Source organism: Bos indicus, chromosome 18 (genome assembly GCF_029378745.1).
Source record: "Bos indicus isolate NIAB-ARS_2022 breed Sahiwal x Tharparkar chromosome 18, NIAB-ARS_B.indTharparkar_mat_pri_1.0, whole genome shotgun sequence".
NCBI lineage: Eukaryota > Metazoa > Chordata > Mammalia > Artiodactyla > Bovidae > Bos > Bos indicus.
Window position 1 is genome coordinate 26,594,471 of NC_091777.1, and position 26,351 is coordinate 26,620,821.

At 39.9% G+C, this 26,351-nt stretch overlaps 1 protein-coding gene across 4 annotated transcripts in view; it reads right to left on the reverse strand.

Annotated features, from left to right (window-relative positions):
• The window catches only part of CSNK2A2 (casein kinase 2 alpha 2), a 35,274-nt gene that overhangs the window by 7,958 nt on the left and 965 nt on the right, over positions 1-26,351 (reverse strand). For 2 of the 4 annotated variants that reach the window (XM_019979450.2, XM_070770667.1), the window contains exons 2-9: positions 25,979-26,090; positions 17,816-17,917; positions 14,953-15,003; positions 5,902-5,961; positions 2,723-2,806; positions 1,807-1,917; positions 1,428-1,529; positions 490-590 (exon numbers count right to left, since the gene is read on the reverse strand). In XM_019979450.2, coding sequence (XP_019835009.2) covers positions 490-590; positions 1,428-1,529; positions 1,807-1,917; positions 2,723-2,806; positions 5,902-5,961; positions 14,953-15,003; positions 17,816-17,917; positions 25,979-26,090 — 723 coding nt within the window. The other 2 variants (XM_070770668.1, XM_019979451.2) reach the window with 2 other exon arrangements.

Consider the following 26,351-nt stretch of genomic DNA (forward strand, 5'->3'; position numbering starts at 1 on the left):
TATTGTTTAGCAGATATATTTAGAGAGCTGGCCACAGAAACATGGAGGTTCCATAAAATTACTCTCTGAAAATCATCAACACAACATTTACTTCTCAACACCATTGTACTGTATCTGAAAATATGCTTTAAACTTTGCTCTTACAGAAAATCCATTATACAGAATAAGAAGAAACTATAATTCTCTTATTCAAAGAAGAATCACAGCATTCTAAGATTCTGCATTAAAATAAGCAGATGCAGTTCCAGAAAGTTCTTTCCTGTTGCATGATTTTTGTCTTCCATTTTCTATTAACAGAAGTAAAATGATTAGAAGACAGATGTAAACAATGCTAAAATAGCTCAAGTTAAAATATATATGGGGGAAAAAAGAATATCTCAATTCTGATATAATTAGAAAGGGGAAAGAGCTTCAGAAAGTGATTTCGACTACCCTTTCCCCTTCTGAAATGGGATAAATTCAGAGCCTCTTTCTCTCTCTCTTACTTACTGTCCCAGAATATCGTTGAAGTGCGGATCTAGGTCTATGTGATACTTCTTCAGATACCCATACAGCTCATCTGTACCCAGAACCTTGGCAATGCGAACAAGCTGAAACACAAAACAAACTGACCAAATCACTGAGCACAGAACTCACTGCAAGCCCGCGGGGATGCTGGACCAAGGAATTAGAAGGCTTCCACATCACTACATTTCCGGGGAACAGATACAGATCTGAGCCCAGGGCAGACAGGCAGCAGACTCACGGATATGAAGTTCACATGAACGCACATTTTCAAAATGCCTTTAAAAGGATAACACAACTTATGACAATAATCTTTTAGAAGCTGATGATTATGGGGACATAAAACCTAATACCTATGGGCTCCCCTGGTGGTCCAGTGGTTGAGAATCCGCGTGCCAGTGCAAGGAACATGGGTTCGATCCCTGGTCCCTGAATATCCCACATGCCATGCAGCAACTAAGCCCATGAGCCACAACTACTGAGCCTGTGCTCTAGAGCCCGGGAACTGCAACTACGGAAGCCCACATGCCCTAGAGCTGTGCTCTGCAACAAGAGAAGCCACCACAATGAGAAGCCCGCGCACCAAAGTGACAGAGTAGCCTCCACTCTCTGCAACCAGAGAAAGGCCATGTGCAGCAATGACGACCCAGCACAGCCTAAAAACAAACAAAAAACAAAACCAAACGACTAGAATCTTGTACAAGGAGGTACTTAGCTTTTTTATAGACTCAACTTGGAAGTTGGGCATAAAACAGCACTGTCTCTATCTTTGGGACCACAGATAAGATTCTGTGAAATTCTTTGCCCTGAAGAAAAGCTTACACTGAGTGGTATTTAGGGACTCAATGACAGCATTCCTATCAAGATGCTATTTTCTTGGTATCTGCCCCCAAATGGATGGGAGTCAGATGGTATTTGCTTACCTGGTCATAGTTATCCTGTCCATGAAAGAAGGGCTCCTTTCGAAAGATCATGCTTGCTAACATACAGCCCAAACTCCACATATCCAAGCTATAATCATACATCTATGGAAATAAAGACAACCTATCAGTGAAGGGGGTTTTACAAATGTCATTTTTCTGACCTGAGTTTCTAATCTTCTATAGATATTTTAAAATTCAAAGCCAAAAAAAGGAGCTGAGACAAATCCATCATTATCATTTTATCATTTTGGGATAGAATATAGACTGGATTTGAATGTAACCAAACTGACTATAAATAAAAACCAGGAAAAAGAAAAAGCCAGGAAAAGCCCTAAGCAAATGTAAAAAGAACTCAGCGGTGCCTCATTAACAACTTTACCTGATAGTCCACAAGGAGCTCTGGTCCCTTGAAGTACCTGGAGGCCACTCGGACATTGTACTCCTGGGCGGGATGATAGAATTCTGCCAGACCCCAGTCTATCAGTCGCAGCTATAAATACGACAGAAATAAAACATGTGAAAGGAGTGTCTCCAGATGCCTCTGTCTTACAACAAGGCCACATCCCATTTGATAATCTTTGGCCACATAAAAAATGTTATCAAGTGCACTGGCTAAAGGCTCATGTACTTTCTGGGAACTGCTAAAAGGTCATTTCTAAAGCAGAGCACTTGGTTGCAATCTTAGTTGTTTTTCCTTAACATTTAAATTATCCTGGCTTATCATTTCTCTAGATCAATAAAGCTTAAGCTTGTCTTCTGCCCCCATAACCAGCTGCATGTGTTAACCTATCGCTCATTACTCACAGTTTCCATTACAAGCTCTAGTCTAACAGAAAGGGTTGGGGACATGTGCCCCACTCCAGGACTGAAGCACTGCTCTAGCTCTTCACTAATCTAACACTAGTTGATTCATCCACTCACCAGTCAGGGGCAATCAGAACTGAGTTTCAAAAACAGGAGGGACCCATGTGTACTTTTACGGCCAGGCAGATTGGTCTGAGGGTCATGAAGAAAGGAAGTAAAAATCACCAGCTGTAGTTTCTTTTTGAGGCCCTCTAGGAAAACCATGACCACAGTAAACAAGTGACTACAGTTAGGGTCAGCTGTCTACTTTCCCTGTGCGCTACGCTTATGTGAAGTAGAAACCAACACTGGAGACTGGAGAAATAACAGTATCATAAGTCTGCCAAAGGAAACAGCATGGGTCTTTAGAAACCACCTAGGTACTGGCCAGAATTCGGGTCGGCCCTGAGCCTTCCAATGAAAGGCTTGTTGCTGCCTGGCTGTAATGGTACCTTTTTCTGCTGGTGATCTATCATGACATTGTGAGGTTTCACATCCCTGTGCATGATTCCCTTGCTGTGGCAGTAATCCAGAGCCTATTAGATAAGAAAGCACAGAGAAAAGTAAGCAAACCCTCAACCACCCATGCCCCCCAGTGCAAGTATATGCTCATTGTGACAGTTTGATTTGAACACCATCTCCCAAAGGGTAGTCTTACTGCCTGTAGTAAAAGAGAAAAAACATGCTCCAGAAGGCACCCCTTGCTCTCTGGGCACACTATGCTAGCAGCTGGTAGAAAGGGGGCTGTGGAGAGGACACCAAGGGCTATTATAGAAGTTTCTTTACAAGGGGGATGACATAGTAGTACTTATTCAGGTACTCCTCTCCTACTTGGCACTGGCAGCAACAGACCAGCCACCTGGATTTAGAAATCATATGTTGGCTTAATTTGGTGTGTTTAAAACCAGATTGAGGAACCACACTGGAGTCACTTCTCATAATAGTTGGAACAACACATGAAGGATCCACATGGACATGAAAAATGACATCCCAATCTTATCTGCAACACGGCTAGTCTTTCAGGTAAGTGTCCCATATGAGTTCTCTAGATTAACATATCTTCTAATATTAGTACTGTCCTTAAAAACAATCCCTGAGCCAGTTGGGCTTTACAAACTATGATTATGACTCTAAGGGAGAAAATTGCTTCCTATAAGATCACTGATATGGAGCTAAGTTTTTTAAATGTATAAGTCAATGGTTTTTTTACTAAATTCCTCAAGTCGTGCCACCATGACCACAATCCAGTTTTAGAACTTCTTCATCATCCCGAGAACTCCGTTAAGCTTCCAATCCTGTCTGCTGCTCCTTTCCTCCCCTCTCCTCCCAACCACTGCTCTACCACCTGTGCTACAGGTTTGCCTTTTCTGGATCTTCAGAAAATGAAGTAATACAATGTAAGTACTTTATCTCCTCTTATGCAGCACAATTTTCCTAAGATTTATCCATGTTGCTTTGCTGAATCCCTGGCTTTTCCCCACAAGATGCCAGCAGCATCCCTCCAATTGTGAGAACCAAAAATGGCTCCAGACATTGCCAAATGTCCTGAGGGACAAAGTGAACCTGATTGAGGCCCGCTGGGATTAGAATACCAAGGGCACTGTACTAGGAGTATGTAAGCCAGAATACGATCCATACGACCAGCATTCCAGGAATATGCAAATTTTGCTTTTCCCAGACACAAAAGAGTATACAGTATATGATGCTTTTCACATGAAGGTCAAGAACAGGTGAAACCAAACTATGGTGGAAAAGGTGAGAATATAATCTACGCAAGGAGAGAAATCTTCTGTAACTGCACTGTCCTATATGGTATTTCAATTTAATTTTTCTCTTTGTCTTGTTTTCTATCAACAGTGGCAGCAAGACTCCACATTGGCTCTGGGGCAGTGTGTAGGGAACCAGGGCTCCCGAGGACCCACCTCCCTAAACCGGAACCAGGAGCTTGGACAGGAAGCCTGAGTGAGTCACCAAGCGGTCCCTCTGCAGCCCTGGACCTCAGTTCCTTCAACATTTTCTACACTTCTTCTTCCCTATCCCTATTTTTCCCCATCTTTGAGAAAACGTAGCAAGTATTGATTCTGTCATTTTGCCCAGTCTTTGCCCAAAGGAATAAACTAATTAGGACCACAGTACCTAAGGTGTGAAAAATATCTGAAGAAAGAAACAGCTGAACAAATATAGTAAGGGGATGAATTCTTTCACCAAGTTCACTATTTGGCTTCCCTGTGGAGGTACTGACTGCTCTTAAATTCCTTGGGGGACTTACTTCAATTTAAAAACCTGATAGTTTCTGACCATTAGGCATGAAAGACATTTTTCAAGTTTCATCTGGGATTCTCTGCCTCATTAGCAGAAAGTATGACCCCCACCGTGTAGCTGCTGCCTCCAGAAGGCAGAGAGGGCATCTGGCACTGGGGGGCCACTGAAATGACCAGCCTGCAAAGACGTGTATTATTACTGTTATTGGGATGCTGTGACCTAATCCAAGGACACCTCTACATTCTTCCAGAGGTTCTTAAATTGAGATCCATGCATTCCATCCTAAAACTTTATGTAATGTTATATGTATATTTTTATATGCATGGGGGTGGCTCAGCTTTCATTAGATTCTTAGTGACCCCTGACCCTAAAAAACCATTAGTCTACTCCATTGTACAAACCTTTTTAGAATTCTTAAGTTTTTTTCCTAGACAAACTAAAAAAGATCATTCCTTAGTCAATCAATAACACCTGAAAATTTCAGTCCTGGGATTAGTAAGTCTCCTAGAAAATCCACTCATCGCCTCTCCTTGCATGTCACAGTTAATTAGCTAGGGCTAAACACGGAGGTTACAGGGCAGGTTGTCTCATATAAGAAAGGGACTATAAGAAACAGCAAGAATAGGATGGCTGTAGAATGTCCACGATCCTTGGATGCATGTCCTTCCGTGATGTAACTTAACGCCCTGCCCATGAAAAAGTGGCATCTACTACTTCACCCTTTGAATCCAGGTCTGGCCACGTGCCTTGCTTTGGCCAATAGGGCATTAGCAAACGTAACAAAAGCAGAGGCTTGTAAAGGGCTTACATATATCAAGGTTTGCCCTCTCTTGTTGTTGGGACTTGAGACCACCACAGGAAGTAGCCCAGACCAACTTTCTGAAGGATGAGACCTCAAGCTACACCGGCTGCCATCCCAGCCTAGACCTTCTTGCCCTAGTCAAGCTGACCCAGATCAAAAGACCCACCCATCCAATCCAGTGAATTATGGCAAATAATAAAACTGTTTTCCAAAAGTCACTAAGTTTAGGGTGATTTGATTGTAATGAAAACTAATAAGCATTAAACAGCAAAAAACAAAACAATTAAAAACCAAGAACCAACAAGAGTTATGAGGACAGAGATTCTAACCTGTGTATAATGTTCCCAGTACCCCTAATCTGGCCATTTTTCTCAGGTCCACTGGAAAGTTTCTACGTAAAGATCCCACAATGAAGGCCTCAATAAGTTACCCACCCACCCCCATCTCAAACCCATTAAATTCTCTGGGTGTCAAGATATATTCTTCTTGAGTTCTATTATGTTCTCTCAAAGAACTCCTTTAATGAATAATCCTGAAAAAAATTCACTGTTTATGACTGTTACTTACTTTAAGTAGTTCATACATATAAAACCGGATATCAAAGTCTGTCAGGATCTGGTACAGTTGCTGGAATGGATTTCAGAAAACAGAAAGTTAATTTAGTCTTCTGCCTGTTGCTATCCTGAAGTTTGTCATTATTCTCTGTAAACTTAGTGCTTACGCCACTCAAGAACCCCAGAACCTCTTGCTACCTGATTTGGAACAAATGAAGGCAAAGACTAAAGACAAAGGTCTAATATTTCAGTCTTCAGAAGAAAAAATGAAAGAAATTCCAAAAGCATTAAAAAAAAAAAAAAAAAAAAAACCCATTTGCACCAACTTGGATCTTTTAAAAACTTGTGTAAGTGCTCCATGATTTCAACAGTCACAATTACATTATTATAGAAGTGAAGTCCAAGCTGTCCAACTGTCCTCATATTCTTAATGAACTTCAAACAAATGACCCCCACTGCAGCACCACAGTTTACTTTAGAGAACCGAGTTCCCAGGGGACAGTAGAATCTGAAAACCTCATCAGCCCACATGGTAAAATGGTGACAAGACAGACAGTCTGCTCATGAAACACGAGCAAAATGAACTGCTATAGCATTTGGAGACGGCAAGAGACTTAATGAAATAAAAAAACCCCAAAAACCCTCCAATCCTCCAAAAATCAGTTTCAGGCTGGAAAAAAGAACACTTCATAGGCAAAAACTGATGGTAACTAAAGACACAGAATGTTTGGGGCGTGGGGGAGGAGTGGTAGGGTGAGATGTTTTAAAAAAAAAAAAGGAGGAGGAGGAAAGGAGGGAGGTCTGGATGGATATGGGTTCTGAAAATGATTTCAGGCCTAACTGACACAAATTACAGTTTTCATAACTGGTAATCAAAGTTTGTTTTGGATTGAGAATTTTTTTGTTTTTTTTAATGTCAATTTCTAAGAGACAGAATAGAATCTAGCATATCCAGGTTCATTTAAATCATCACAAACCCCTGTCGGAAACTGTATTATTATTTAGACAATAAATAATAACTCTTTTCCCATCAGTTCAAGCCACATCTTCTATAAAATGACTCAGTACACCTTTATCGAACCTACTTTGTTTCTCTACTGGAAGACTCAAGCCACGTAGGGACTCTCTTCCAGGGGAACAGAACAGTGTATACACAGTGCGTCTATGTAAAAGGGGGGGAAACTACAACATACGAGTATTTGTATCTGCAAGAATGTCTATTCACTGTGTACCGCTTTATATTAATCTTTTGCTAAGTGGCTTTAGTTGTGTCCGACTCTTTGTGACCCATAGACTATAGCCCACCAGGCTCCTCTGTCCATGGAATTCTCCAAGCAAGAATACTGGAGTGGGCTGCCATTTCCTCCTCCAGGGGATCTTACCAACCCAGGGATCAAACCCATGACTCATGTCTCTTGCATTGGCAGGTGGGTTCTTTACCACTAGCGCCACCTGGGAAGCCCATATATTAATATTTTAGATCCATGTAAACATACTACCTGTTCGAAAAAATTTTTTAGGAAAAACAAATTTTCCAAGAATCAAACCTAACTCTAATACCAGGACTTAGTCTCTTTCTCAAATTTCCCCTTATAAGTAACTCTCCCTCCAGTTTAGTAAGAGTTATCTGATTCACTCAGAGCACGACAGAGAATGAAAACATCCTTCCCAGTACACTGGTGGTGCCTTGGAGCTGCTCCACTACTGGAGGTTGACCCTGCTTGGACTGAACCATTTTCAGGCCCAATGGCAAGAACATGCCACTACTTCTGCTCAGGAGAGACTCACTCATAACAAAACACCCAGGCATTTTGTTCTCCCCCAGGTCTGCATAGCAAGAAAGGCTTCTTCAGCAGCACACCAACCGACAGCCTATATGTAGAGACATAGGCCGGGGATACGATCTCCTTGAGTGCCAAATCAGCTCTTTCTCTGAGAGTTAAGGAGATCACACCTAGCGATGGTGCCAAGTTGAACCTCAAGTCAATAAACAGACCATGAAAGTGGAAAGAGCATTTTCTAATAATCCTCAGAGGGCTAGAATATTCTATTTCCAGAAAACAAATGTGGGATATTAATTGGATCTTTATCATGCATGGAAGGCTTTCCTTTTGTACCATGCGCTATCCATACCAAGCAATGGCGTAAGGCATAAAAAAAATGTCCTTGGACTGCCAACACAGTACTTCCAGCTACTCCAACCAATATCACTTTTAATGCAATCAGATCAGATCAGATCAGTTGCTCAGTCATGTCCGACTCTTTGCGACCCCATGAATCGCAGCACGCCAGGCCTCCTGATACAAAAACCACCTGCTGAATATAGTGTTTAGGTCTAACGCATCATGAAGTCCTGAGTGACAGACTGACATTCCCTCTCATTTTTCAGCTCTGGGAAGGAGGAGACCAAACTACACCTGTAACAGGACCCAAGAGTCTACGTTGGGCTTCCTCCAGCTTTTGTAGCTCCTTCTTCACTGAAGTCCTGAGGAGTTCCCCACTCTGATCAAACAAATCTGTGTTTTTCACCTCTGTCCTTCCCTCTGGCAAATCTAGAACACCTGCCCTGCTACCTGAGCCGGTAACCCAGGCTCCTGCCCACAGCGGTCTCCTCCTCTTCTGAATCCCAGGCAGGCCACTGTTCTCTCGGGCACTCACAGGACACTGACAGCAGCAGTGTCCCAAGTGAACATTCCGCACATGGGCACTGGCAGTGACCTGGAATTCTCAAGATACCTTCTCACTCTGCTGTGAACAATGAGAGGCTTCTCCACTTTGCCCACACGCCGAGTCCTATGCTGCCACCCCTGCATATCACACAGCATATGCATGACAGGGTCGAATGGGTGCTGTGGCTGCTGGCAGTCACTGATCTGGCGACTCAAGACCTCTGAACTTTCCCTCCCCCAACCAAGCATGTCCAGGTACAATCCTGATAACCAGGTACAACTCTGTCTATATTCTAAATCCCTGCATGGCAGAATGACATGTTTTATATACCTCACACCACATGTGGCATTTCTGTGCTTGCACATAGAAAGCGGTCAATAAACATGTCTTTGATGATGCTCACTAGTGAATAGAACAGAATTAAAACTGTCTTCAAGAAACACAAGTACTAAGGCTTCATGACAAATTAGGAAGAGAAATTTCACAAGAACCACACTTCTCCTCTATTCTTCTTAGCTAAGTGGAGAACATTAACTAACCAACTGCCAAATACTGACAGGAAGTTAGTTTTACTCACATTTTCATAAAGTTTAAGTGACCTTGAAAAACAAAACAACCCTACGCTTCCTGGAAGTCTACGAAGGTGCTAAGGAAGAAACTATTCACCAATCCTAGTTTGGTTCCAAAGCCTCAAACACACTGGCATTGACCTCCAAGTCAGTTACACACCAGGACTATTCAAAGGGCCCAAGGCAGACATTTCCTGGACCTTTTAATTAACCTCAGAAAGTCCGAGAAGAATGGGAAAAATGAAATCTGCTTAAGAGAATCACAGTGCCCTCTTGATGTAAAACCAACACCCAGAAAGGAATGGCCACAAGGGGGCCTCACTCGTGCCGTCTACACACAGACAGTTTTAGAGGTCCGGTCACAGTGCAGCTTCAGATTCCAAGCCTCCATTCCCGACAACCGTCATTCAAGAGGAATTCTCACTTCAAGCAGGTTCGCAACCAGACACGGGAATCACCAACACAGCAAACTCTCACCGTACACACACAGTCTGCACATTCCCTGCCATACACAGCTTGGCTACACCCAGAAACCAGTGGTCCCCACGAAGGGAGAAGAAAAAGTGAGGGGAGTGTGCAAGTGAAAGGTGTCGAATGCAGCAGGCACTGTTTACACACAATCCCAAAATCCAGAATGAAACCAAGGGCAACATTTTTAGAAATTTAAGGAAGCAGAACAAATCATTAATCAAGCACATCAAAGTTATCACAAATTACCTGAAACATGCCTTACAGAGAAATAACAAAATGTCAATCATCTATAATAAAAGTAAATTTTGTTGCCCCAATTAAGGAAACTTTTAGTCTGTGAATGCACCATCTCCACATCAAACCTTAACAGCATTAACAAGGCCTCAAGATAATCAGGTAGTCAAGGCCTAATTTTATGTGAGTGATATGACATTTTCCATGGATTAATATCGGTCTACCATCTTCTCAAGATGGAATCCATTTGGGATGTCTTATAAATTTTTTAAATGCCCAAATGATATATAATTTTACTTAAAATGCATATTCACTTTTATTTACATTTTCCCCAAGGCATGGAAAACTGAGACCCATGTCTCAACAAAAACTCTTTCTACCTTAAAACAGTACCTTAGCTTCCTTGAAACAATTTTGAGTTTGGGAGTTTTCTATAACTACTCATTCCAATTTCAAGAAACTGGCTTTTTCTATTCATTTGTTTTCAAGTTTTGTCTTTTATTCTAAATATCACCATGTATCTTTTATCATCATTTTGACATATATGAATCAAAATTGATGATTTTAAGGAGAAACTGACCAAAGCATTACCACTACCACAAAATAAAATCAAGGGAAAAAAAATCAGCAAGGCCATAGAAAATCTGAATAAGATCTAAATTAACAAGCTTGATATAAAAAATGACCATGTACCAAAGCCACAAAGTAACCATATACAAATCCCAAATATCAAAATTATACAGATCATGTTTTCTGGACACAATGTATTCAATAAGGAAACAATTAAAAGAATCTTTTGGGAGGGTTGGGGGAGGGGGGTCATGCCATGCAGGCATGTGGGATCTTAGTTCCCCAACCAGGGATCCAACCTGTGCCCCCCTGCAGTGGAAGCTCGAAGTCTTAACCACTGAACCACCAGGGAAGTCCCAAGAATCATTTAAAAAACAAAACAAAAACACCAAGTGGATCCTGAATGGACATTTCCAGGACAATAATTACTGGGAAACTTTTGAATATAAACTCTATACAGTATATTAGATGGCATTATTATATAAAATTCTTAAGAGTACTAACAGTATTGTGGTTATGTAGGAAAATGGCCTACCTAGTTCCAGGGCTGGCATATCTGAGAGTGAAGTATCATGATGTCTACAACTGTCCTCTAAGATAATTTCAACAAAAAGATAGAGGGTAGGGTGGAGGAGAGGGAGAAATAACTACAAATGTGGCAAAACAGTAACAACTGGTAATCTAGGTAATGTAAGGGCTTAACTGTACTACTGTTCTCAATTTTCAGTAGATTTTTAAATTTTCAAAGTGAAAAAGGTTTGAGGGAAAAATTCCAAATCCACAAGTTTGGAATTTGTACTTGTAGTCTGAAAACTATATAGGCATGAGTTACATAACCATTGAATGTGGCTAAAATGGTGCTCAGGGTTGTATAGACTTAAAGCACACTTACTACCAATCAAGAAAGACAGCTGACTTCAACTCAAGAAGTTAACAGGAAAAATAGTGAAAACCCAAAAAAGAAAATAAGAAAGAAAGAAGGAAGAAAATAATTAATACAGGAGTAGAAACAGAATGAAATAAACAATTTAACAAAAACTATCTGAACAAACCAAAAGCTGATTTTTTTGAAAGCATTAATAAGAGATCTCTAACAACCTGAAGTTTTTTAAAAAAGACAAAAAAGAAAGTGAAGGTGCAAATAATATTACAAATGTAAAGGAAGGTGTAATTACAGGCCCATTAAAATTTTAAATTCTAAGAGAATGCTGTCAGTAACTTTATGTGAATATAATTTAGACAGCTTTAGAAATAATTACCTAAATAGACCTAGGAAGATATATAAAACTGGAATAAAACTTTAACCAAGAGTATATTTTAAAAAGGAAAGTGTAGTCCGAAGTCTCTTCTCCCCACCTCAGAAGACACCTAGATCATTCCCATTTTATGTAATTTTTCAGAGAACAGAAAGGAAAAGTTATCTAACTTACGAATTTGGTATAACCTTGATAACAAAATCAGAAAGACTCTAAAATAAATAAAAACAACCTTTCCTAATAAGATGGACACAAAAAGCCTGAAGAACACAGACATTAAATCAACCAATTTCCCCACTTACGGCCAGTTATACTATCCAGAAAAGAAAGTGATTTTCCTGTTACAGTCTGCTCTTCCAAAACACACACAGGCTACCTGATATTTAAGATCTTTTAAGTTGACTACGATGGCATGGCTTGAACATTCAAAAAGGACCTCCAGTTTAATAACATGGCAGAACCAACCAATCCCTACCTCTGCTTCTTCCCAAAGTTCCTCAAAAATATCTGTAAAAGAAGCAGGGGGGGAGGGGATTCACCCACAAAACTAACAGAATGGGAAGAGACAACCAATTTTGATTGTCCAGTTGACTGAGCAGACCAAAAAAACTGAGAATTCTGCCAACATTCTGCCAGCAGACGGGGCCCAGTAAGTAGCAAACACTTCACACTGAAAAACTATAGAAAGGCTCAGGAATTGATGACTCCAGGTATCACTGAAAAAGGGCAAAGAGACTGAACTGCAAGTAGGAAAACATTTTCAATACCACACTGGAAAGGGAAAATTAAGTCTTAAGTCCACAAGGTACTTCCTATAGCTCTCTCCTCAACTAAGATTCTGGCAGGCAGGCTTGCATCCTTGAGACAAGAGCTGACAATCAGTAGTCAGTTCATTAACACTACAGTAGGCACAGGCGTTCAAAACCTGTGACATTTCAGACAACTGTAACAGAGATAAAAACCAAAAACACCCCCAAAAAGGGAATCTGGAAGAAAAACAGAAAAAGACACGAAGAAGAAAACATAATGGGGGGGGGGGGAAATCATATTCTCAGTGAGAAAATAGAAGATATGACATAAAACATAAAGAACAGAATACTATTTTTAAAAATTCAGAGAAGAAAACAGAGTTCCAAGATAAGAAGTCTTAACATTTGAATGAGTTCTAGAAAGTGAGAACAAAGAAGAAAGGGAAGAAAAGAACATTAAAAATATTTTTTCAAAACGGACGGACATGAGTTTCTAGACTAAAAAGTCCTCAGAACAAAGGATGAAAGCAACCCATATGAAAGCACATCACTGTGAAATTTCAGAGACTGAGAATAAAGAGAAAATACTAAAAGCTTTCATAAGAAAAAAAAGGCAGATCACACATAAGATGAAACCAGTGGCTTCAGTGGTTAATAGTGGAACAATGCCTTCAAAATTCTGAGGCAATTCTTCACTACAACATAGAATTCTCTATCATGGCAAATATATTAATTGGGAGGACAAAATAAAGATGGTTTCAGATATGCAAGCCTCAAAAAAAACACCAATTTCCCATGATCCTTTTAAAGGAAGCTCCTAGAGGATATATGCCATCAAAACATCTCCTTTGTACAAAGTCAGATTTCTCTAGGAATTCAAAACTGATTCTCTGTGTGTCATTAAATCAACAAAGCAGCTGTCAACTTGAGAAACACAAAAATGGTGAAGTAAAATTTTTACATGTGTGGCTGTATGACTGGTAAACATTCATTAAGGAAGCAGAGGCACTGAAACCTAAGGGGTTTCACTATGAAGTTCCATTAAGACAATCTTTTAAACTTGCATTACAAAAATGTTTGGTTTCATTAAAGCCTGTTTGTTAAGAAACACACACACAATCCCAATGACAGACATTCTTAATAAACCTCAGTTGTTCATAGCAAAACTGTGATCAGTTACATATATCACCACAGTACTCTACCAGCTAAGCACTGCTCTGCTCGTTAATGAATATACATCCCACTGTTCAGAGTTCACCTTTAAGGAGTTACATCACAAGGAAACTTGTTAATTGGGAAAAGCTATACAACTGTCCCACTGTTGATTGAGGATTCAATCAACCATGGACTGAAAAAACAAAAATTCCACAAAGTTGAATTTGCTGTGCTCCACCAACTACCTACACAGCATTTACTCAGTATTAGGTATAACAAGTAATGTAGAGATGATTTAAAGTACCATCTTTTATGATGTGCATATGTTGTAACATAACATATGCAAATACTGTGCCATTTTAATATAAATGCCATTTTTATATAAGCCTTGGGTTTTGGTATTCTGGGGAGGGGGTCTAGAACCAATCACCAATCTCCCATGGATACCAAGGGATGACTGTACTGAATATAAAACCTGCTTACTGTTTTATAAGGCATAATACCCATTTGTGCATATTTTCACTAATTGACTTTAGAGTGATTACTTAAGAAAAAGTAAATGTGAGGATAAAATTCTTTTATTTTCACCCAGAAGGATCACTCCCCATTAGCACAGCATCTTTCAATTGCTGACTGGGTTTTTCCCTAACTTCCACCACAACAAAATCACAAGCCTTTTCTACACTGATAAAGAATTATAATCACCTAAAAAGCCCCTAAAAATCAACACTATTATTTGTTTTTATATTGGTTTTCATATTATGCTCTACCATGCTCAGTATGTCTGATCTCTTATCAGAAGGTTGCAGTGTTTGAACAATAAAAAACACAACTTCATGAAAAATCAGCTTAAAACCATGCTTTTAGAACACTTTAAAGTCTAAACTAACATGCACTATAAACAGATGAAAACCCCCAAAACAGGGCTTTTCTAAAAGCACAGTGATTCTGTCATTTGCTTTATATACAGCGTGCATGAACACACACACCATTTGATAGCTTGAATCCAAGGTACAATACCGACTCTTTTCACACAAGTTCTGTATCCATTTATCACTTCCTATTAGGAATGTAAGATTCCTATCAAAATTAACATCCACCCATCATGTCTACAACATGAGCATTACAGATGAGGGATTAACTTAGACCCAGCCTAGTAGTAATTCCCAGAGTAAGCAAGGCAAAGAGTAATGCTTAATTTCACCAACTGCAAGAATCTAACTCCTTTCTGGATCCTGTACTAATGCTATAAGAAATTCATCCAATGTTATCTCCTGCTCTCAGCAATGACCTTTCCTGGTTCCCTTGTGCTCCACAGTATCAGCAGTAATTATCACCACCTCCCCACTCCCCATTAACCCCATGCCAGAAAGAAAGAGCATATACGCACCTTAAAATCTGTATTATTGATATATTCAAATACCAAAGCTGGTGTCTTTGACTGCAAGAGAGAATATTAATGCTTCGTTAAGTATTCAAACAATATATTTAATTTGCTTCTGTCATACTGGCCCATCCCCAAATCCCACTTGGATGAAAGAGAGATTCACTCATTAGGGAGAGCTTATTGAGAAAGTATCCCCTTGAAATGTTATGTCTGAAATTTGCTTGGAAACAATTGGGGATGGTGGGTGGTGGGGAAGTAGGTGAGGTCCAGATGAAACAAAGTGCCTCAAGCTGATTAACGAGCTAAAGTGGGTGATGTGTGCAAATAGGTTCATTATACTATTCATTTTACTTTTGTAAATGGTTGCAGTTTTCATTATAAAGGTTTTGTTTTTGTTTTTTAGGAGTCTATTCTCTGACCAACCTGTCAGTGGGCCTGGCACATTATGTGAAGATGTATATGCTCTGCAGTGTTCCAGCCTGTCAACTACAAAGAGAGTAATAAGTTTTCACCCTGGTTTAATGAACCAAATGCATTTTACAAAACTATCATAGGTCTTGGGAATTTACCATTGGTCTTTCCACAATCAAAAAAAACTCCCAAGTCTATGATCGTCACTAAGGTATAATGTGAAATTATGCCATGGCTAGGGATAATTAGAGAATGTCTCTTTTCAAAGATGTGCTCCCCTCCAAAACCATATAAAATCAAATACTTTTAAAGCACTATAAATTTTAATGTAATGAATACAAAATGGTCAATATTTGATGTTCAAAAGTCAGGTTTACTTAAGGTAAAATAATGCTAATTGGCAATAATAAGCTTTTAAAATTGAGAGAAAAGCAGGGGCTTAAAGGCCTATAGGAAGAAATAAAATCATGAAAATCTTTATGACTGTGCAGTTCTGCTCAAGGAAGTAGGTAAAAGTTACCTAGCAAACAGGCCACAGTGCACGCATGCATGTCTTTACCAGAACAAGGAGCAGTCCAAGGATTCCTCGCTAGCCCAGTGTTGAAAGGTTTCAACAAGACCACCAGATTTCTCTATAGGCTAGGAGCAAGCCTGTCCCCCGACAAGTTAGGGGACGACGGTTCCCTGTTGGTTTTCATTCACTTTGATTTACTTGTATTACGTATCATGTAAAACACGCATGCTTTAAGTAACATTACAAAAATAATGACAGGAACCGCTAAGTTCTGTTAGCGCACACACACATGTATAAGACAAGAGAGAGATGCACTGGGTGTGAAACTGCATACTGGCTCACAGTGCAGGCCCTTTCCAAGGACCATGCAGTCCAGAGTTACTGTAAAATCAATCTGAACTGATTAGGCTGGGACACATTTTTTTTTTTTTAAACATAGTAAACCTTTAATGTTCATCCACTTAACAGTCATTTTCCTACTTTTGGAACTTGTGTGTGTGTGTGTGTGTGCTCAGCAGTGTCTGACTCTTTTGCGATGCCATGGACTGTAGCCCATGGAATTTTTCAGGCAAGAATACAATACTGGAGCAGGTTGCCATTTCCTTCTACAGGGCATCTTTCCGACCCAAGGATTAAACCCGCATTTCTTGAGTCTCCTGCATTGGCAGGAGGATTCTTTACCACTGAGCCACCTGAGAAGTCCAGGCTGGGATATATTTTTAATGCCAGTTAGATATAATCTAGCATGTAACCATTCTTCTCAATCTTTTTAGGATCCAAAGGAAAAACTGTAATCTTGGGAAACTTACTTAACCTCTGCAGGCTTCAGTTTTCTTACCTGTGCACTGTGACAACATGGACAACAATGGTACCCACCCAACTGGACTGTTGTAGAGATTAAATGATATAATTCCATTAAACACTCAGAATAATGCCTGGCACATAGTAAGTGTTCAATGCATGCTAGCTACATTATGAGAATGTCTTTAGCAGACAAAAGCAAAGATGTTCTTAAAAAACTATCATGGGAGAACAGAGAAATATTTGAGGTAGAAGAGGTAAAAGAACAGAAATTGGATGGGAAGCTTGCCTAATCATAAATACTTAAGGTTAGGTTAATTCCAAGGAGACGAGAAAACAAAATTAAACAGCATATTTTAAATGGATAAAAATTAAGCATTTTAACAAAAATATTTAAACTGCATCTGCATATACCATGTGAGCCCTAATGGTGGATGCCGAATTAAAGACCAGTATGAGAAACAGCAAGATCGTGACCTCAAGGGGTCTGTGATCTGTTCAGCTCTCCACGGGAAGTGTCCACATGGACACACTTCGTATCTCCTTCTGTAAACCCAGATTTTCAAATGTCAGGCTTACTTAAGTGAGGTAAAATAATGTTAATTGGCAGTAATAAACTTTCAAAGTTGGGAGAAAAGCAGGAGCATAAGGGAGCTTTGAAGCAAACGTTCGTGGACTGAATCAAAATAATAAGGTATAAAACTGGGAAAGGGATTTTTTTTTCCTACAAATACTTTTCAGTTCAGTTCAGTCGCTCAGTCGTGTCCGACTCTTTGCGACCCCATGAATCGCAGCATGCCAGGCATCCCTGTCCATCACCAACTCCCGGAGTTCACTCAGACTCACGTCCATCAAGTCGGTGATGCCATCCAGCCATCTCATCCTCTGTCGTCCCCTTCTCCTCCTGCCCCCAATCCCTCCCAGCATCAGAGTCTTTTCCAATGAGTCAACTCTTCGCGTGAGGTGGCCAAAGTACTGGCCGCCATGATTTTTTCTGGTTTTCAAAATCGTTTAGTAGTAAAGACAAACACAATCATTCCCAGCATATTATAACAATGTTTCCCATTATTTTCAGGTTCTCTCTCTCTCTCTCATACACACACACTCTCTCTCTCTCCCCTTCAACAGCTAGGCACCTACCACAGGGTCCTTCACAGTGTCAATCAGCTTAATGATATTTGTTCCACCACGAAGGTTCTCCAGAATCTTAACCTCTCGTTTTATCTTCTTTTTCTTCACTGGCTTAAATACACAAGAGTAATCAGAAGTAAGACTCCTTTTGAAGTTAATAAATAAAACTTTAAAACAATATTTCTATCAAATGGCTATTGCACTATCTTGCACAAGGGCATGTCTAAATTAGAAGAGATTGGGGAAGAAAATGAGGTTTAAGAGGAGCCTGTCCATAAGAATTTTTAAGATTATGTGAAATAATTCACAGACTCATACAGCTTACATGTCAAATCTTTTAAGTAGTTACATTTAGGACACATGAAATTTTGAATGCCTATGTCATACTTTAAAAATAAAATGTTTACTAGTTAACTGCCCAATGGCAAACATTATAGCTCTCAACAGCTGTCTATCATGCACTCATAAATGGAAAAACTGAAACGAACTGGTAAGACACCTGCTCTTCCAACGGGTCGCATGTAATTTTGTCTTCTAGGAGTGAAGACCAGTTCACTGACATCAAGTTACAAACTTGTTTCCCAGCTGCTGGCTCCCGTTTCCTGTCACCACTCCCATTTCCTTAATATCTAGACTCTGAAATCAGCTCAGAGCTGTAAAGCTTCGCAACAGACCCCATTCCTAAAGGAAGAGATGATGGATCACGAAAGGAAAAGACCAACCTCTGACACAGCAGTGACTGCAAACCCCTGCTACCCACTAACCTTTCAATCTGCTGGATAGGCAAACCGGAAACCTTAATCAAAAATGTCAGCATTATGCATGTTATTTCTTGTCATAAATGGGCTAAAGAGTCTGAAGAATAATTAAAGCAGCTCTAGAAAAATAAGCATTATCACAATCAATTATGCTTCATAAGTACTTAAACAGCAACTAGTATATAGGAAGAAGTCGATAGATGTTAGGTCCATTATTTTCATGTTTCATTCTCACAAAATTCCTATGTAGTAGACTCAGCCAAGTTGAGCTATTTGCAGAAGATCACACAGCTAGTAGTAAAGAGCAGGGGCAGGATTCAAATCTAGCCGGCTTGACTCTGCAGGCCTCGCCCTTAGCCACTGTGCTTTCATTTCCCAAGTGTGGCCATGGGAGCATCGTAACTTACGAAGAGGAGTACTGCCTCACCGAGACACTGTTACAACAGCACAGGCATAGACAAAAGACAACCCAGTGGATTAGCCATGATGGAAAAGACTGTGTCTATGTGGTGGCGGCGGCAGTGGGATGGGTGGAAACGCAAGATACACACAAGCCAGAGAAACTACCATCTCTTGCTGGTCACCAAGCTACAGCTTTGAACACCAAACAGAGGAAGACTATAAAGCACAGAACACCTGCGTCACCTGTAAGAGGGCGCTGCACTGAGGGACTGGAGCCTGGCTGCACTCTTCCAAGCCAGCTGCCACAATCGTGCCCACTCCATTTTGTCAGGATTCTCAGCAGAACAGATCTGGCTACTGTGCTTCTTTCTCCATGTCCACTTAGGAATTTTACTATTTCCCCTTTTCATAATTACAGAACTCAATACTTTGGAAAAGTGAAGCACTCAAACATCAAACACAAACTTGGTCAGAAAACAGCCAGAGAAGGATATACTACAAAATAAGTAGTCTACAAGCTTTAAAAATGTTTATGTCACGAAACACACAGACTAAACAAGTACTCCAGATTAAAAAAATATGACAACTGAATGTAACGCGTGATCTTAGATTTTCCTTTGCTCTACAGAACATTATAAGGACAACTGGCAAATGAGAACAGAGGCTGTAGATGCATCAATATTAATTTTTGATTTTTGATCATGGCATTGAGTTATTTAAGAAATTGCTTTTGTTTTTAGGAAATATAGGAAATTAGGGATAAATAACATACTTTCAAGCACTTAAGACAAGTAAAAGAAATATAGTTATATATCAGCACATACATACATATCTGTATGTGTGACACGTGGGTGTATATATATAAAGAGAGAAAAAGATATTTAAGAAATCTGCATGAAAGATACATGGGAATTTTTGCAATTTTTCAGTAGTCTGAAATTTTGTCAAAAAGTTAAAAGAAAAACCAAATGTAACCAGTATATTCAACGTAAGAAAATTCTGGGGTTTTTTTTTGGCCACACTGTGACGCATGTGAGATCTTAGTTCCCTGACCAGGGATCAACCCTGGGCCTTGCCACAATGGAAGCTCAGCATCCTAACCACTGAATTACCAGGGAAGCCCCAACAAATTCTAGAGTTGTCATCCACTCCTGGAAAGTAGTTACAAATCTGTGGGAGTGGCAACAGAGGGAAAAAAAAAAAACAATGGCCAGAAGCCTGTGTTCACCAAAACCCTCCTCTCCCTCTAAAAGTGAACAAGTACAAGGTAACCACTAAATAAGCTGCTTCTAGGACAATGTCCCATATAGAGCCTTGCCTTGTTCCGTTATTCAGCAACGTATCAGGCAGGCACCCAGTTCCTGGATAATCCAGTTCAGATGAACATTATCTTTCACTGTGTGTAAAGGTAACTCATAGAACAAGTGAAGCACATTTGACTGCCCAATTGTCACCTGTCAGACTGGGGACAGCAGAACAAATCTGAAGTGGCAAAATGGAGCCACAGTGCAGCTGGAGTCCTCACATACTAAGAAAAGACCAAAAGACTGTAAGGAAAGTGATGAACAGTGCAGGATACTACCCTCCAAAGCAGGGGCACCAAGTCTCTACAGGAATCAGGCTTCAGATAACTCTCCCTAGCCTCAAGCTTACTCCTCTGAACCTGAGACCTCCAGAAGCCGAAAAACCAATGAATGCCCAGATACTTATGACTGTGATGATTTACATTCTATAAATAGAATTCAAGAGAAAAAGTTAGGATTTATAAGGGAGGATCCTTGGCATCTGAAGGAAGACAGACCATGAATTTGTACAAAAATGAGGCTGCTCTGACCCTCCAGCCCACTGTCCACACTCACTCGCCACCACTGAAGTGGAAAATACATTTCCACCATTTCACATTTCATCTCCATGTTGAACTAAAAGCCCTTCTCTCGCCTAAGGTTCATTTATCCCAATTCAGAGAATATCTGGCTCTAACTGAATCAGTTTAGCTATTAACAAAACAACTTATACTCAAAGTCTAGTAAATAAAAAAGCTAAACAAAAGAAATTAAAGTATTAATTCAAGTTTTAATAATAAATGAATTTTGGCATACACCTAAAGACAATATTTAAAGGGGAAAAACGCCTTTAAATTTTTCTGTTCAAGAGCTCTGAAGAGAAAGAAAAAAAAGATTTTTTTCAGGTTTCTGCCCTCAGGTGAAGAGTCCTAGGTAGTCAGCAATCTTGGTTCAATGGGATCCAAATCTTGTTCAATGCGGTCCTGGTTCTCTTTCCCTATTCAGCAACATTAAACATTTTAAAACAAAGACCAATTTAGTGATGGCTGCTCAGAAAGACGAAAGTTGATAAAGTCAGTTATCTGTCCTATTTACTTACTCAGAGCTGATCTTTAAAAAGCCGGATCTGAGAATGATTTCAACTGCTAGCATTTAATTGTGACTGAATTTGCAAGCTAATGTCTACTAAAAGGCATTAAGAATTATGACCTCAATAAATCCCAGCAAATATTAACAGGCAAAGTCCTATTTTAATTTCTTTCCAAGTACAACTGAACTGATACATTCAAGGAAGGCAGGAACACAGCTCAGAACCTTCAAACCTGGGATTATTTTTGTTCCACTACCAAATCAACAACTGCCCCACTAAGATTTTAATTTCATCACCTGCAATAAACAATTACAATGAACAATGGTTGTCAGGACTGCAGGATAGAACAGAAAGAATGCTCAGTCTGGATGATGGCTTTTATTTTATTACCCTGGCAGAATCCACTGCAACTGACCTAAATATCAACATTATTTGTGCAGTGTTTATTCTTCACAACAAATTTCCCCCCGATTTTTCAACTCTCATCTTCCCCAATATACGATCAATTTCTTGAGGGCAACTGTTATCCTCAGGATTTAAAAAATTTTTAATTTAAAAGTGAGGCACATAGTAGGCCTTTTGCATCTCACAGAGAGCATGATACAGTCCTTTCTCCTATTGGCTCTGCCCTCTTAGCAAGTCATTAGGATGAGATCTGGAGGTACTGTATGTGTTAAAAACAAAAGTATAAGAACACTGGTCCTTATGATGTCAAACAAGGAAAATAACATTTCACTTATACGTTAAATATGCTGCTGTGGACACAAACCAGAGAAGCCAAGTCCGAGTCCCTATAATAGCTCTCCAGGCTTTCATCTACCCCACATGTCAAGCAGCAACCCACTGACGTCAGGTATTTCCTTCACCTGACGGAACACCTCCAAAAATCATTAGAAACAAACAAATTCCATTTGACTTATAGTGCATGCTCATCCATCTTTCCAGTTCAGTTCAGAACATCCAGCTGATGTCCCATTCGTGCCCCTCACATCTACCAAGATTCTGCAGCAGGGATGGAAGGTCATGAACCCAATGCTTCTATCTCACAGGCCACGGGACCCCGAGCAAGTTGCAGGTTCTCCTGGGTCTTGCTTTATCTATAAAAACAGGTTTGGGTTCTAATAATGTCTATGCTTCCCTAATGTGATTCTGTTTCACAGGTTGACCACACTCTGAATCTCCGACCCCACACTCACAGCACTGGATACAGCACTGACTCGTTCACAATTTTTAAAATTTGTATTATTTTTAATACTTTAACAATCCTCTTTTTATATCAAGAGACGTATTAGCATTAATGTCTTGTTTCACGTAGTGGATGTCTTGGTACACTTGCCTAATAAAGCAAACAGAGGGCAAAAAACCTACCAGCTGAGAAAGTAGAAATAGAAAAAAACATCACTTTCATAAAACCTCCATAGCCACCAGCTCAACTGTGAAGTAACTAAAAAGGATCTGGGATCAATCATCTTTAACACTACCTCCTAACAGTACAAAGTTAAACTTGTATTACTACCACTCTTTGTTTGAAGCTTGATAATTAATTTGGGGGGGGGGTGGGGACAGGGAACGGACAAACTCTATATGAAGTAATACCAACAGGAAGCCTAAGATGAGGATTTCCAGTACTTGTAGCATGGGTCCAAAAACCTGCACTTTTGTTTTTTAAAATGTGGTATTGCTTTTAACTTCTATTTAGAAAATAGTTGAATTTGCAGCCTCCCAAGGACTTCAAGAAGAGATGAAATCCACACACAGAGGTGATACTCACAAAGTGCTAAAAGTTGTCCAAAGTGGCCAGATGCTTTTATTTCTGTGTACGCTCTCCTAAAAGGTACTACAAAAGAACTGAAAAAATGATTTTTCAAAATCAAAAGATGAAACTTTAGGCATGAAAGCGGCTTTCTGCCCTGCTATATTATTAACCCTTACCATCCCCGCCCCACTTCTCAAAACAACTTCTGTCAAAAAAAGACACAACCTCCCTATTGATTGGGAAGTGTTCTCTGAAGATTTTGGTTTCAGAATCTCAATTCAGGCCAAAAACATTCTGCTCACCAATTTCTAAATTCCTAAAACCTCTTATTAATATTTAGACATCTACTGATGTAAATGAAGAGATAAGAAATTCCTCTGTCATTCATCATCCAACCATTCTCATATGTTGGAAAGCACTGGATGGAAACATTCACCAAAGCAGCAGGCCGTTCCTGTCCTCAAGGAACGTACTCTGTCTCGGTCACCGTGTGCACATCAACACAGAAGTTCCTTCCTGCGGCTGAAATCCAGTAGGCCAAGATGAAGAGCAAGCTCTCTCTGGAGTCCTTCAAATTATGAGCAACTGGCATTCTGTTAAGGAACTAATTTCCCGTGGCCAAACATGACAATAGTAGTATTAGTCATAACTCTGACTTATCTGAATAGGGGCACATAACTTTGGATAAAGGCCCTATTCTTTAAAAAAAAAAAAAAAAAAAACAATATTTTTAATCTACTTTAATTCAGCCTGTCGGAAAGAGAAAAGCCAACAATACCATCAGTAGTTTCTTAGCCCATCCTTCAGACAGAAGAAAATCTGGATAGAAATGTCACAGTGCTTTGAAAAACAAAAGTGAGTGTGCTTTTCATCAGCAGAAACAAGGTGGTGTGGGCTGCACCCCGAGAAGGACTTGTGTGGAAAAGATACAAGAAACACTGAGCCAGCTGGAACATCAGGGGGGCCTCCCAAGTCTTATTTCAGAACAATGGAACTTTCTCTGTGCTCAACGTTAAGATCTTACAACCCAATGCCAAAATGAGCAGTAAGAGACAGGGAGAAATAGGAAACGGGAGCCCTGGCTGAGGGTTACTTCAACACAGTGATGTCAGATATGTTTCTCTGTGTCTACATTTCTTGTGGGTTAAATATAAACTTCAGCTTCCATACAGGGTTCCCTAAACATATCCTGTGCATCTTCAGAGCAGGGAGAAAACCATCTAGTAACTGAGGCTACGAAGTTCTCTACAAAGATGACCAAAGAGCAATGTGACGCTTCTCTAACTGAACATACTGTTACTTCCATGTACACCTGAATGTTGTTCCTTTTCAAAAAAGACACCACAGGAAGCTGCACGCTTACTCTAAAGATGCTTACTCTAAAATCACATGAGAGTTTAGACATTTTTCTGAAATTGCTTTAGCGTCAGCAGTTCATTCTTCCAAATGCACAGCAATGGAATGTGGATATTCCTAACTTCAATTTATGCCTTGCTTGCTTCCTAGAGAGATTTTAAGCAGCTTATAGTAAAAACATTTATGCTAATATACTAAGAAAAAAGCTGTATGGCTTTCCCAGGTGACTTCTCTGAAGAAAGCATCTTTTTAAATATTTATGCCTGTGAAGAAAAACAATAACAAAAAAGATGACATGATTCTGTGGGTGCAATTCATATTTAGGGAAGAGGAGAGTCAAAAACTCCACATTTTCAATATCAGTTCCTCACTTCTTACCCCCAGCATTTCTGACAGCACAAATAAGTAACTTGCCTATTTCTCTCAACCGTAATCCTGTCTCTTCATCACTAGGCTAGGCTGGTACTGAGTATCAGTAGAGTCGCTCATTCTTCTGAAAAGCGATTTTCAGACAGTTCAAGCCTGACCCCTCTTTTTAAATAGGGACACAGCTGCCCTAACTCTACTTAAGATGACAAAAAAAGCTTTTCAATCCTACATTCTTATCCACAGAGCCTCTCCAAAATGGCCATACTGGAACTCCTGTTTGTGTAAAAGTTGCTTATATTAATTAGCTCTTTGGTCACCTCAAGATTCCACTAAATGACATGCACACAAGTGAAATAATCTGGCAATAATGAATACCCTTCACAGATTCTAAGAACTATTTTTTTAGTCCATCCTGTAAAACATTATCAAAGCTACACAACCAGTTACCTGGAAGAGAATTTAGCCAACTCTTCATACTTCCTAAGATCATATCTCCATCCAAGAGATGACAAAGTGTGTATCTGTTAGAAACTTAGGCTGCTAAACCAGATTCAGGCTGGTTTGTTCCAATCATTATTTTAGCGATTCTAAGTGTACTCTCTACTGCTCCCAACTTCACTTTTACTGGCTGATAAGCAACTATGAACCTCCCTGGTCCTGCTGGCTCACTGTATGTACCCCATCTGAAACGTTTATCACCAAAAGAGAAAAAACAAGCAATTATTCACTGGGGTGTCTCCTTGCACTCAGGCTTCAAACTCCTCTTTGAAGCTACTCTGTTTCCATCTTTCTTTCTGGAATAACAAATTCAGTGCTTAAGGAGCCTTTGTATCAACTGGGCTCTTCATGAAGAGGCTCTACTTGCATGTGAATACCTATTTAGTTTGTAACAAATGGAGGCTCTTTGGAATATTCACTTTGGGAGCCCATAATTACATTTTAGAACAAGGATGTTCCTGAACTACAATGTTTAGATTTGAAAAAGGTCTGTGTGTAAAAAAGTTCAAACAAAAACAGTGTGGGAGGAGTAGCAGAGGGACATGGGGCAGAAGGTTTGTAAAATGAGTTTGTCCTGCTCATTCTAGAATGTGGTTGGGGTAGTTTGTATCCTTCTAACCTGTGAAAAAGAAATTTTAATGCCACTCATAAAACACTCACCTTGAGAATTTTTACCACCACTCTCTCGTTGTTGGTGATGTTAATAGCCTCAAATACTTCACTATACTTTCCTCGACCAAGTTTCCGAACCAGCTGGTAATCATCTTGATTACTGGGAAAGACAAGAAGGACACATAAATGCCAGGACTTGGGGTTAACCAACCCTATGCCCACTACACATCCTCATCCAGGCGCTTCCATTGATCAAGCACTTGGAAGTGTCTATATACCTCATGCCGTAACTTAGTCCCTAAATGAAAGCCACAACATAAACCTGGCTCTTTTCACTGGACGTAGTTCCTAACTGGTCCCTCATAACTAGGGGGAGACAAGGTGGGAAGGCAGGGGTCTAAGCCAATCTAGAGAGGTGAGC